The following is a 14244-nucleotide window of genomic DNA, read 5'->3' on the forward strand; positions in this document are numbered from 1 at the left end:
ATTCCATTTGTGCAATGAGAATTTCACCGCTGGTGACCGTCTGGGTGAAGTTTTTGTAGGTGAGGCCCTAAATCTTGTAGAGCACCTCACACATTCTCAAGGTCATTTGCCTTGTTGCTGTGTTTAATGACAGCGGTGACCATCCTGCCAGTCAAGCTGGGACTCAACAGCGACTTTGAAGAGCCTTCTGTTGGTGTTAAAGTCTCTGAGATGGGAAAGAATCATGGTGTGTTTTAAGACACTATAGTGAGAGCACACGGACACACATCAACAGTCCTTTCCTCTCCGGGAGTTTTGCCAGTCTGAAGGTCTCAGTAAAGAAGAGCACTGGGAAGGTCCATTTAAAAGCCTGATTTCCTCACCCTGGGAAGCCAGCTTCCCTGGAGAGGCTGCAGTGGCAAATTGGGGAGATTCCAAGAGTATCTGGAAAGGAGACATAGACCTCTTTTCCCCTTTGCTATTGAGTTTGGAAAGTGTTCCTGCTGTCTGTTTATTATTTCATTGTATCTGTCCCTCTACAGAGGGTCTATGACATGATAGGGTCCTGAGAACCTGGTACAGGGCCAGATCCTGACAGGCACTCTACAAATAGGAACTTCTGAAAGTGTCTGTCAAGTAGCAAAATGGCTAAACAAAGGGGTCACTTGATGCAGCCTTCACAAAAGCAGAGCTTGCTGGGGCAAGCCAGATAAATGATGCACTGCTTGGGAATTACGTCACAGATCAAACTAGTTCTAGTTATAAGTTCCAGTTAAAGTTTCATGGTCAAAACCATGAGAACATATGCACAGAGCTTTCAGTGTCTCAGCGTCAGCATCTACCACATGCTTCCCAGGAAGGGCCTCTTTATTTCAGGTTCTATGTCTTTGCAGTTTCCCTGGGATGACCTTGACACAGTAACACAATTCTTAGCACATCTGTACTTCAGACTGTACTCCGGTTTCTCTCAGTACTTTCTGCCTCATAATGTAGTAAAATATTTATTGTTGCCAATAATAGGGCTCTAATTGACTAGTGGGATTTGGAGGTAGAAGAGAGGGCAGAAATACTCTAAATAACTACCTTCCTCTAAGACCAGTGCAGTCCCTGTGTCTCAGGGAAAATGCTGTGCACCTAAAAACATAAAGGAGAATGTCCTGCTATTCTGGTGACTGAACTGAAGCATCACCTTTTACCAAAAGAAATTCCAATCACAAGGCAATTCACTAAAAATCGTCAGAAAGACATTTGCTCATTTAAACATTTCCCCCCTTTTTCTTGATTCTAAGTGTTTTATACCCAGTGACTGCATTAATCCTTACAGTAGTTTCAAGAGGTGAGGTGGCTTACCACCGTGACAGAACTTAGGGACTCTGGGATGTACAGCTCACACGCCCCTTTATGTGTTGCTTCAGGTTGGGTGGATAGTATTGTGGAGAGGGTTTGATATGTATGTTCTGTCTCACAGATTAACGAATGGAGATCATGTGTCTGAACTTCCCCTTTCTCCATACACCGAATTCTTGGTTTCCACCCTTGTGGAGGTCCCTCTTCTGCTGTTGGGTCCCTCTTGGTGTCTGCTGCCCCCCACCCCCACCCCCATACTCTCTCCTTCCTTCTCTCTCAAAGCCATGGCTGTGCTTCAGTGAGGTTCTACAGGATTTGTGCCTGGGCATAAAAGCAGACATCATTTGCTCATTACAACTGAGTTTGCAGGACGTGATCCACTTACTGACCTCCACTAACGGCCTGGGTTTGCGCTCCACTGCAAACCTGAAGTGGCAGAGTTCACAGTAGCTGGTATTTGAGGATGACAGCCAGTGCTCCAGGCAGCTCCGATGGATTGTCCCCAAGGTCCCAGTACATTCGCATGGAGAGAGTAAGTCCTCTTGGCTGCTGCCCTCATGGCAGATCCTGCACATTGGCCGGTCATTGAAGGGGCTGCAAGAGAAGCAGGGGCACCTGCTGGTCACTGGGTGGCAACCCACTGCCCCGAGGAGGGCCCTTGATTTGCATCACTTGGGCCCTTCGAAGTGGCAGCTGCTCAGAATACAAACCGTTTTAAGTTCTCCTCTCATATAGTTGTATGTGTGGCTGAATATATTTCTCTGGACACTGCTGACTCATAGTGTCTTTTGGTGTGTGATGTCAGAAACCATTGAGTCTTAATGACTTGATACTTTTTTAATTCGTTGAATACATTCAAATAATGTTGTGCTAATCCTATCATTTTCCCCCTTTATTTGTTGAAATACTTTAGGTATAAACGTTACCTTTTATATGGTTACCTAGGGATGCAGTTTGAGTAGATTTGTTAGAATTTATTGTTGTTTTATTATTGCTTGTTTTGAAAAATAAAAATATATATCTTCAAAGTGATGGAAGACTTGGTATTACTATGAGTTGATAGGCTTAAATATGTGTGCCTTAATAATTTACATGTTTGTATATGTATGTTTACATGTGTGTGGGTACATGTATATGTGGGCACATAATTCACATGTGCATATGCTAGGGCCCAGAAGTTGATGCTGGCTGTCATTGTAAAAATTGCTTTCCATTTTACATATTAAGGCAGGTTTTTTTTCTCTCTTGAACTCAGATCTAGCAAATAGATATCTAGTCAGCCACTTTGCTGTGGAGATTCCCCTCTCCTCACCTCACAAGTGCTGAGATTACAAACAACAGACACATCTGCTTGGCTTTGATGTAGGTGAAGGTCCAAACTCTGATGCTCATGCTTGTGTGAAATGTACTTTATTTACCAAACCATCTACCGGCCCACCTTTTTCTTTTCTATATTCTCCAGCCCATAGATTTGTCTTGACACAGAAACAGTTCAGGCAAACTACCAACCAAAAATTAAATTATGAGATGGAGAGATGGCTCTATAGTTAAATGCAGAAGATGTGGCTCAATTTCCAGAACCCACATGGTGACTCACAATCACCTGCAACTCCAGTTCTGGGGGATCCAACATTTTTTGACCTCTGTAGGCACCAGCCACACATGCGGTGCACATATACACACATGCAGACAAAACACACATGTGGTGCACATACACACACATGCAGACAAAACACACATGCAGTGCACATACACACACATGCAGACAAAACACTCATACAAAATAAATCTACAAAAATCAGTCGTCACCATTAAGAATATATTCTTTTAAATAGCCACTTAGATTTTATTATTTAATTCTAGTGTGAGTGTTCTGTCTGCATGTATGTCTGTGCACCACATGCATACCTTGTGCCCACTGAAGTCAGAAGAGGACACTGGATCCATGGAACTGGAGTTCTGAGCCATTATCAGGTTGTGGGGAACTGAAACTGAGTCCTCTGTGATAGCAATGAGTGTTTTTAATATTTGAGTCATTGCTCCAGCCTCAAGAACAAACTCTTTTGAAATGACATCAATTGTAGTTTCTAGATAAACTGCATATTTTGAGTCAGATGAAGGCATGGGCAAAGTTCCTTTCATTTCTATTCAATTCAGCAGGAGCGCCAGAGCAGAGAGTGAACTGTAACCGACTCTGAGGCAGAGCGGAGCACGAGGCTGAGGTGTGGCTGGTCCTCTGAGTTTGAGGATACTCTCTGGGATGCTGACGACACTACACTGAAAGAAAGTGGTAAATTTGTCCTACTGAGGTGGCTCTGACATTTGTGGTCCCTCACATTTCTTGAAGAGGACGTGGTATGGTGAGTGGTTTCCAGCTCTGCAATCCAGCTGCCTGGGATTAAACCCAAGCTCTGGGGCTTGTGTGTAAGCTATGAACAAGTAACTTCATCTCCCCATTCATCAGAATCTCTAAAATGGCCTTCTGTGTTGTGATTGTGAGGATGTGAAAAAGTTGGTCTAGAGCAGAGACTTGCAAATAGAGGACTGGGAGACAGCTAGACCTAGTTAATGCTAGCTCCAGTCACTTGCCAGATGACCCAGGTTGAGGAAAATCAAGTAGCACAGCCTTTACCATGTAAGGAAACGTCTAATTAAGATAGCCTCCTTCTTAACGAGAGAGCCCAGCTCCCTCTATGAGTGACATTTTAAAAGAACGTTGTCATTCCTTTTTGACATCTAGTCTCTTTTCACACTCTGCTTCCTTTCTCTCATGTTCTCCAGAGACAGTGCTAACCTAGGTCCATGCCCCATTACTTTTTAATGTTATCTCTGATCCAAATGGAGCCAACCACAGAAACACAGGCTTCTCTGGGAATGTTCCTGAGAGTGAATAAAAGCTAGAGACAGGCAGGATTGTCTTTTCACTAGCTCAGGAGACCCATAGATGTTCTAGGGAGAGGAAAGTGAAAAAAAAGGTGACAGTTGGCTTTTGTCCTTTGGCCTCCTTTGTTCACTTTGAGTCATAGGCAGGAAAAACTGCAGCCTTTGGTGTGCAGTGTTGTGTGGCCCAGGAGTAGGTGAAAGACAGGCACACAATACACACACACACACACACACACACACACACACACACACACACACAGAGAGAGAGAGAGAGAGAGAGAGAGAGAGAGAGAGAAAGAGAGAGAGAGAGAGAGAGAGAGAGAGCTCTCAGTTACATCAAAAAGCCTTCCATTCTTGATCAAATAAGGTGATTGATTGAGGCCTGCCAGGTTGGCTGGTGTACACGGAGGGCCAATGACATTCACCCCCCTTCATGTTCTGAGCCTTAACCAATTGCTGGGAATTCTCCAAGAAGTGGAAAATATACATTGCATACATACTTTTTTTTCTTTCTATGACAACCACACATTTTTTAAAAGATTGATTTTGATTATTTTTAATAGTGTGTGTCTGTCTGTGTGTATGCACTTGAGTACACTTGCCTAAGGAGGCCAGAAGTGTGGGACTCCCTGGAACTAGAATTATGGGAGGTTGTGAACTGCCTGGTATGGGCACTGGGGAATATAAGTTTTCTTTTTCTTTCTGAAAGAAAATTGGAGAATACATGGTACATCCATTATCTTGGCAGTCTATAGCTCCCAACATACCACCGGCAACAGTAGCATAAGAGGAGATCACAGGGACAAGGAGCTGGCCTGAATAAGTGGTCTCCAGGCTGTTCAGAGTCCCTCTTCTCCACATAGGGAAAGCAGTGGAAACAGCCGTACTTCTGTTGGAGTGTGCATGAAGAGGCAGGGACGGGGTTGCAGAGTGTGAAGGAAGAGAGAGCAGAACAGACCTCTACACAAAAGGAGACTCACTCAGAGAACAGCCCAGACAGCATAGCAGCTGGGTAGCACTGAGTAGCGTGCACACTGGGATGTTACTTCAAAAGTTTTATTCATAAAACCAGGCATGATGGCACATGCCTCTAATCCCACCGTGCAAGGGGTGGACACAGGATCAGGCCTTCAAAGTCATTCTCGGTTACATAGTGAGTTTGAGATTAGCCTGGGCTACCCAAGGCCTTATCTCTATCCCACAAATTGCTTTTGCTCCATCACCTGAAATCAGGGGACTTCTTTATTTTGTCCTAACAAAGGGCGAGAGCGTTGTTAGCTGCTGGAGATAAGAAGACAAAACAAGCCACAACAGTGTCAAAATAGCTAATGTAAAGCAAGCAAGCCCACGGTCTTGTGACAGCTCTCCCCTGCTTGGCTCTCTATGGTGGTTTTAGGAGGAATGTGACAATATGAATTTTAGCTTTATGCTCCTGCTGCTGTGGAAACAACAGCAACAGAACTTGGGCAGTCTTCCCCCCCCCAAGCACCTCCCTTTCCTGACACAAAGACCTGAGTACTAATTACACTCCCATTAGCATTCTCCACCTGACAAACAGCTCTTTGGATCAATTGTAGATTCATTCATTTTAACTGTGGCACTACCTCTGGGTGGCAAGAGTCCGCACTACTGTTGACAGCAGCTGCCCGTCCTTGGCTGAAACTTGCATGACATACTGTGGCTGCCCATTCACTAGGCTGCCACAATCCTCCACCGTCTTCACCACAGGCACAGCTGAGCTGGTGCAGTCTGGCAAGACTTCGGGCAGGTGACTGCAGCGACTGGTTGTCATGGCAACAGACAGCAATTACTCCGTTAATGGCTTCCACATTCATAGAGGACTTCCATCTAAGAGAGATCAGAAAACAGTTAACTTGGCTGGATGGTTAATGGAAAATGGAGAATTATGGGCTACCAACATCAGCATGTCATTATTTAATATAAATATGAGGGGAGCTTAGATGTAGCATTATTATCTTGTTACTATTTAATACAAGCATACTCACATACATTTGCACACACCCACTCATAGACACGTAGGCCGCAAGAGTTATGAACACCTGCTTAGGAACAAGGCAGCAAGCATGTGTGTATATATACACATTCAGGAGCCCTGCTTTCTGGGAGGAGACAGAATGATAGCTCCAGAGGCCAGATCTGAAGAGAAGATAAGCAAGTCTCCCGCTCTGCCCCAGAGATGCAATAAGTCTTTGTTGACACTCTCTACAAGTTACTAGGATCATTATTAAAACTGCTCGAAACTGTTTTTTTCTTGTAAGCAATTTCTTCTCTATGCAGTTTTACGCAGAGATACCGAGATTAAAAACAGGGAGAAGAAAAAAGGGAAGGAAAAGCAAAGATTTTGGCTAATTTGTACATTCTGGGCATCATTTGCCAAGTGTCATTCGATCACCTTCCAGCCTCTGCCGCGTCTGTGACCTTCGTAGAACAGTCTACCTTGTGAGCCACAGGTGAGCTTCTCATTAAGAAGCTCACCCAGCTGAGCCAGTCTCAAACAGCTGTTCAGGCAAGGGTTAGTCTGATGAACTGTTTTGTTTTGCAAATGGACATTAAAATAAATACATTACCACTGAATTTTTGTTTGGGCATCACTGAACAGCCAAAGACACATGTGTGCATCTTGAGAAAACTTGCAGGATTTCTTGCACCCTAAAGTGAGGTGACGGAGCACTATGCCCACTGTGCCCTCTCTGTCACCCTGTTCACCTCATGCTCCTCATGGCCTGAGCTCAGTAGTCAGGGCTGGCTCACAGACTGAGCTCTTGTCCGAAAGCAGCCAGGCTCATCAGAGCTCAAGTCCAGCTAATGCAAACCTTGTCTTTCCCCTCCAACTCCAAACAAGATACTTGGGATCCCTCCAAGAGCGGTTTCTTCCTGCAGATGTTTCCTCCTCATTACATCTTACATGATCCCTATAGGTCTGGAAAACAGGATCCTTCAGCTTTCAGAATGATGTGTGCATCAGGACAAGAACACAGTGTTCTCAGATGTATCTGAGTGGACAGGTTCCCTCCTGACAAGCCCATGTCTGACTATTTGAGATAAATGCTCATGATCTTCATTCTTGCTACTGAGGTGTGTGGTTGGTTTCTTTTCCCGTATTGCCAGAATCTTCTCAGGTATTTGTGTTCCTGTCTAGCAGCCCTCTGCATTGTATAATGGGGAAATGGCTGTGGACACCAATTCTTGGTGAGGGGTGACACAGGAACCCAGGTAGTAGCTGTCTGTCCATGCCATTTCACAGTCTTAATAAGATTTTCAATATTAAATAATCTTCAATAATCGACCCCCCAAATAGATAGTTGGTATAAAGAATAGTTTTGTTTTTCAAAAAATAGGATTTGTTGGGGGCCTGGGGAGGTGTCTGTGGATAAAGTGCTTACTGTGGAAGAATGAAGACCAGAGTCCAGGCCCCCAGAACCCACATGGAAGCAGTAAATATGGCTGCTGCCTGTAACCCAGCACTCAGAAGACAGAATCAGGGGAGCCTGAGAGAGAGAGAGAGAGAGAGAGAGAGAGAGAGAGAGAGAGAGAGAGAGAGAGACAGAAAGACAGAGAGAGTCTGAGGTATCAAATCAACTTTGGGATTTGTGTGACACACACGTGCCCACCTCTACATGTGCCAATACATGTTAACATGCATACACATGTGAAAATAGGTTTTGTTGCTTTACTTTATATTACATGTATGATATATTCTAGAAAGCAAAGGGAACCCCACTTATGATCTCTCCACTCAAAACCATGGAACTCTTTTTGGGAAGATACCTTGATTGTAGCTGAACCAGAGACTTTTTCCCCCTTTTAAATGGAGTTACAGTAGCTCTCAGGCCAACAAACAAAAGGATGTTAAAAGATGGTCTTCTTCTAAAACTGTGTGTAACCCCTCCTCTAGCCTACCCTGACAAAACCTCATTGACATGACTTTAAATTCTCATAATGCCTCGCAGCCACAGAGTGCAGCTTCCTGGCACAGCTCTCTTGCTTCACAAAGCAGCCATAGATGAAGAGCCAGGGGTGTGTTGGCAGGAAAAGCAGACACAGTGACCTTCTGCTGCATGGAATCATTATGTCTGGGTGCACTCTGAGAGTCTATTTTTGGCTTTTGCATAACTCCAGCCCAGAGTCAAGCTCTTTCTCCCTATGCTTGCTGAGCGGAAGGGGGCAGGGAAGGGTGCACAGTGGCTGGTGGGAGCCAGGGCTTTCCCTAGTTAGGTTACCCAGTTCACTAGCAACAGAATGAAGCAGTGACCTACATCCACAACAGAATGCCCCTAAAATATTCTAGAAGCAGTTTCTCTTGGACTTATTTTTCATCTTCGATGTAGCTTCTGAATGAAGTGCTAGATGAATGATATGCTTCATTTTATTTGTCACAAGCAAAGGGACATTATCAGCCACTTGATTAGTACATTCTGAGCATTTGTGTTCAACATGAAGGGACATGGGCATCTTTGCTTCTCCTTCAAGCAAACCATCTGCTCCCTTTACTGGATCACGTCTATAGAACCATGTACTTCAGAAACTCTAACCAGTGCTTCTCAACCTTCCTAAGGCCGTAACCCTCTAGCACAGCTCCCGATATTGTGGTGACCCCAATCATAAAATTAGTTTTGTTGCTTTTCCATAGCTCTAACTTTGCTGCTGTTATAATGTAAATATTTAATTTTCCGATGATCTTAGGTAGCCAGAGTGAAAGGGCCATTCAGTCCCCAAAGGAGTTGCAACCCACAAGTTGAGAAACACTACACTAGGCCATCATTCAGCTTAGGAGTAAACGGAACAGCTATTGTAGTCTAGCTCTCCTGGAAGAACAAATCAGCATGCCTACTCTATACTACTGAATACCTCTGAGATTCAAAGACTGACATGCTGGCAGAGAATCCCACTAGTCCTAAAAAGACTATTCTTTGAATTGAAACTGGGGTGGGAGGGATCACACAGAGCATGAATGTGCTTGATCACGGTGGAGATGGTTGAGTTGGTTCCAGCTCCGGATGAATGGATCCAATCAGTTACTCATGCAGAGGAGCAGAGAAGAGAGCACTCTGTGCCCTGATCCAATGAAGGAGGAAGTTCAGGGGTTGGGATGAGGCATGGGTGGGCAGAAGCAGGCCTGTAGGCTGTATGCACCAATTGGCATGCATATGTTGCACTTGGGGCAGTGACAAATGGCCCAGCACATTTCCCTGTCTGGGTTGGAGCCTCTTGGGAAAACAGCGGGCTATTGCCTTGGATGCTCTAAAGAGCTGAACTGTGGGTTTGCAGCTACACTTGTCTTCCACAGATCTTTTTGCAGAATTCCAAGCACCATTCAACTGCTTTCTCAACGAGGAAAGAAAGCAGCTTCCAAGCCCTAAGAATCTAAGAATTTCTACACTGCCAGGAAGAAGTCATGTATGTGCAAACTTGAAATCTCAAGCTGCTCTGGTAGGACAGTCCTTTGTTGGCTGGAGTTGACGCCATGTACAATTTCATTCTCAGGTTGAGAATAAAGGATGATTTGGTACTAGATACACTCAGCTGCACACAGGGGGAAGAGTAGGCGTAGGTGAACAGGAGGGAGACAGCGAACACGGATCAGGAGGCTAAATAAATGAGAGCCTGATTAGAGAATTGTTAAAATAAAAAGCTTGTCTGTTAAAACTATGACCCTTGCAAAGGACAGAGTACAGCTTTTACAAAAGCAGGAACCCCAACTAGGCTGCAGCTAATCATTGCCGGGTTTCTGGAACAGTGTGCCACTGGTAAGTGATTTCCATGGGAACGTGGCTGGCATTATGAAGATGCAGACTCTGGGGTGGGGCGAGGGAGGGAAGGAAAGCATTCAAAAAGCACTTCAGGCTCACCTTTACAGGCCAGTGCCTCAGCAATGGGAGAGCCCCTTGAGGATCACAAAATATAACACCCCCCAAACAAAAATCCCATCTCTGTTCTTAGAGGCACACCGTTTATTGGGGGTGTCCAATGTGACATGATGTCACTTACAGTGTGTTGGGGTGTGTCCATGGCTTTATGGGAAACACACGGTCTGGGCACACATTGCACATATAAGAGATGCACCATTCTACAGATAAATGATGAGGACAAGACAGTCTTTTACTCCTGACAATAGGAACTTTGAATATCCTTATTTCACGAGTCACCTTACCTGGTGGTTTGTGAGTCCTGAGAGTAATTAATAGGTTTTCTGTTGCTATAATATAATACTTGAGGCTGGGTTGCTTGTAAGGAAAAGAAACTTATTAAGCTCATGGTTTGGAAGCAGAAACTCCAGTAGCATGGTACTAATGAGACTAAGGGCCTCTCTGAGTGCATGCCATCAGTGGGCAGGATTACAGCAGAGCTTTCCTAAGGGGAGAGACCACAGCAGGAGATAGCAAGCTTCGGATCTTTCAGGGCAGCTTTAAACATGAAACAAGAATTCTTGCACTCAGAGTGGGGACATGGCCCAGAAGGTGAAAGTGCTTTCTGAGTCCTCCTGATGTCCTGATATCAGAACTCACATAAATCCTCTATGCAGTGGCCTGGATCTATAGTCCCATTGCCCCTCTGGAAAGGTGGGAGACAGGAAGGAGACTTGCCCAGGAGCTCCAAAGTCGGCTAGCCCACACGTGCACACACTCTCACACACATGCACACATACACATACATGCACACACATACATGCACGCACATACATAAACACATACATAAACACACATGCACACATGCACATACATACATATACACATACACATACATAAACACACATACACACATGCACATACATACATGTACACATACACAAACATAAACACACATACACACATGCACATACATACATATACACATACACATACATAAACACATACACACATGCACATACATATACACATACACATACATAAACACACATACACACATGCACATACATACATGTACACATACACAAACATAAACATACATACACACACAGTCACATACATGTACACATGCACCCTATAATACAGTTTCTTATGTTTTGGTGACCCCCAGACATAAAATTATTTCTTCACTACTTCATAATTGTGATTTTGCTACTGTTATAAATCATAATGTAAATATCTGATATGCAGGATGTCTGATATGTGACCCCTATAAAAGCCCCTTTGGGGTTGTGATCTGCAGGCTGAGAACCGCTGTTCTAAGCCATCTCTCCCGTGCTAGGTTCCATTTCTTAAATGTTCAACCACTCCACCATCATTGCCATACTGAGAACCAAGTTCCTAACCCATGACCTTTTGGGATACAAACTATATTCTGATTTCGGCATAAAAGACGAAAATGATTTTGGAGTTGGGATCTGGGTGCTGGAAAGCTGACTGGGTGGGTAAGAGCACTGGCTGTTCTTTCAGAGGACCCACGTTCATTTCCAAGCACCCACATAGCAGCTTCCAACAGTCTATAACTCTTGTTTCTGGGGATTTGCTACCTTCTCTTGGCCTTCTTGGGAACCATGTGCCCACGTGGTACATAAACATACATGCAGGAGAAAACATCAATACACACAAAACAAAAAAAAAAATCTAAGTATAAAGTTAAAACAAGCAAATAAAGTTGGGACATTTATGTAAACATTATTTATCTCTTAAACTATGTTCATCTTCCTATTTTTTTTCTAGCCTGGGCTATATCTGATTTCTGTCTTTTAAAATCACCTTCCCCCATGGTTTCTAACCTATTTTGTACTGTATTTTTGCACTGTACTTGAACTCTGACATTGTGTCAGTCCATGTCTTAGGCAGGGGATCTTGTCCATGTTCACTGACTTCATGTAGTGACGAAAATGTTTAGTAACACTGATGCTGTGATATTAGAGATGCTTGGGCCTATGTGTTACAGTGGCCACTTTTACCTCAACACATCTAGCATTTGAGAACATACTGGAAAACAAAGCATAAGCCACACCAGCATTCCTTTCAGGCCCCCTTGTACTAGAACCAAATTTTCAGTACAAAGTCTCTTCAGTCTCTTAGGTGCAGGTTAAAAGGCAGAAATCTGTGAGACTAACATCTCTGAGTTTTTAATTTATGCACAAGGTTTAAAAGGTAGAAGATCCCAAGTCTAAGAGTGTGAGTGCTGCATGCGTGAATTGCCCTGGTGGTCTGCAGCAGAAGTAAGGCTTCAATCAACCTTAGTGCTACCTGTAGAAGTTTTAGAACTAATAACTAAAGATATCAATGATCCTTGAAAGTACAGAGTAGCTAGTAGTCAACAAGCAGCAAGCCAAGTGAGATGCATGCACCTCAAAGATCTGCTCTGTGATCTTGTCGTCACAGTTAGTAGTAATATATTAAACACTTGAGCATTTATCAGGAGACTAGAGCTCATGTAAATGTTATCTCAATGAACTACCAAGATAAGAGAGGCAGGAACTACAGGTGAAAACTTGTTCTGGAAGGGTCTTGGTTCACCTTCATAACTAGAGCTAGTCAACAGAACAAATCCAAGGGAGGAAAAAATCACTTATTAATTTTTTTTATCTAAATACACCTTTGAAAAAAATTTTGAGGATGTGTTAGTCCTAGAAGTTTCTCGTAGTATAGGGTGTAGGTATCTCAAATCTTACTTGACATTTCCCAAGGGGAAGTGTGGGGAACCAAACAATCTGGAGCCCCCAGGCCTCTTCCAGGCTACAGAGATCAGCAACTTCTCATTGCCTTCTGTCTTTGATAGTTCAGGGGGCTCCAGTGCCCTGTGTTTTGGGGAAGACATCACAGTGGCTTCTCAGGCATATTAAAAGCAGACTGCATTGCGTGGCCGATGAGCAGAGGATCTCGAATGTTCAGAGCAAATGAGGGGAGGTAGAAAATCACAGTGACCTTCCTCTCCAATGAAAATGGAGCAAATGACTAATTTCAGAAGCATTAACGTGTAAAAGCCACATATTTCTTCTGAGAATGGGACACAAAGGCTCTCCAAGGAGATTTCTGGGACACAATTACCAGCAACACTGACGTTTTCAAAAACACGCCAAGGAGGCCATTCGCCGCGCATGTGGAGCCACACAGTAGCTTCTTCATTACTTAAATGGCCATGACAAGGCGCACAGACTGAGGCTTCCACATTACACACGGAGTATACCATTCCATGTTTTAATAAGCATGCCCATCAGGCACTTGATGAGTCTGAAGAGGGAAGCACCGGCTTACACAACAAGTGAAAATACACAACAAAACGAAAGGAAACCAAACAACCCTCCCTTTCTCTTGTCTCATTTTTCTGTCACGTGCTCAGTGTCACGAATACAGAGCACAGTAAACAATTGAATTGCTTGTTTCTAAGAGTGATGAAGGTTTTGACTGAGCGATAATGGCATTTTCTTGAGGAATGTGTAAATATCAATGATCAGGGAGGAAAAAGCTTCAGCCCAGCATAAGGGAAGACTGCCACACGCCAAGTTCTGATAACACATTCCTAGTGCACTGTGATAAAGTTATAGCCAGAGTTATTTATCATTTCTCCTTCATGTAATTAATTCTGATTTGTAGCCACAAGAAGTATCAGAAGCATCAGACAAGCCTTATTTTTCTCATTAAAAATAACTATATTTTCTCTTCACTCAGGTAAAAACCTGCTCATTCTGCTGAAGGCAAATAAAGTACCAATTATCATATTTATACATATTTTCCCCCTGAAGAAGTACTCATGAAATTAATTCAGATTTTGGAGGCTATCCATTTTTTCCATTTAATTTTAATTAGAGAGATGAAAATGGCAATTAAAAAAATCCCATAACAACTCTGTGTGTTCAAAGATACATCAACAGCTGAATTACACTTGTAAATAACAACTGGCTCGTGCACACAGAACCCCTGCTGGGTCGAGGAGGAGGTGGGACGCCTTAGAGGAGTTCTGAAGGCAGGTCAACAAGTTTTAAAACACCATGTTAGAAAATAGTGAGGGGTGGGGGGACAGGCAAAACAGAGAGAGATGTTTATAAGATGCCTCTTGGAAAGGAAATACGTAAGTATAGTATAGTTAGTCTTCAAA

At 43.6% G+C, this 14244-nt stretch overlaps 1 protein-coding gene across 1 annotated transcript in view; it reads right to left on the reverse strand.

Moving 5' to 3' along the window:
* MARCHF3 (membrane associated ring-CH-type finger 3) overlaps nt 1–14244 on the reverse strand; it is a 140557-nt gene that overhangs the window by 28317 nt on the left and 97996 nt on the right. The window contains exons 2-3 of the mRNA XM_080920488.1: nt 5814–6057; nt 1716–1920 (exon numbers count right to left, since the gene is read on the reverse strand). Coding sequence (XP_080776614.1) covers nt 1716–1920; nt 5814–6001 — 393 coding nt within the window. The 5' untranslated portion in view covers nt 6002–6057. The remainder of the gene's footprint in view (nt 1–1715; nt 1921–5813; nt 6058–14244) is intronic.

Source organism: Micromys minutus, assembly GCF_963924665.1.
Source record: "Micromys minutus genome assembly, chromosome: 8".
Lineage (NCBI taxonomy): Eukaryota > Metazoa > Chordata > Mammalia > Rodentia > Muridae > Micromys > Micromys minutus.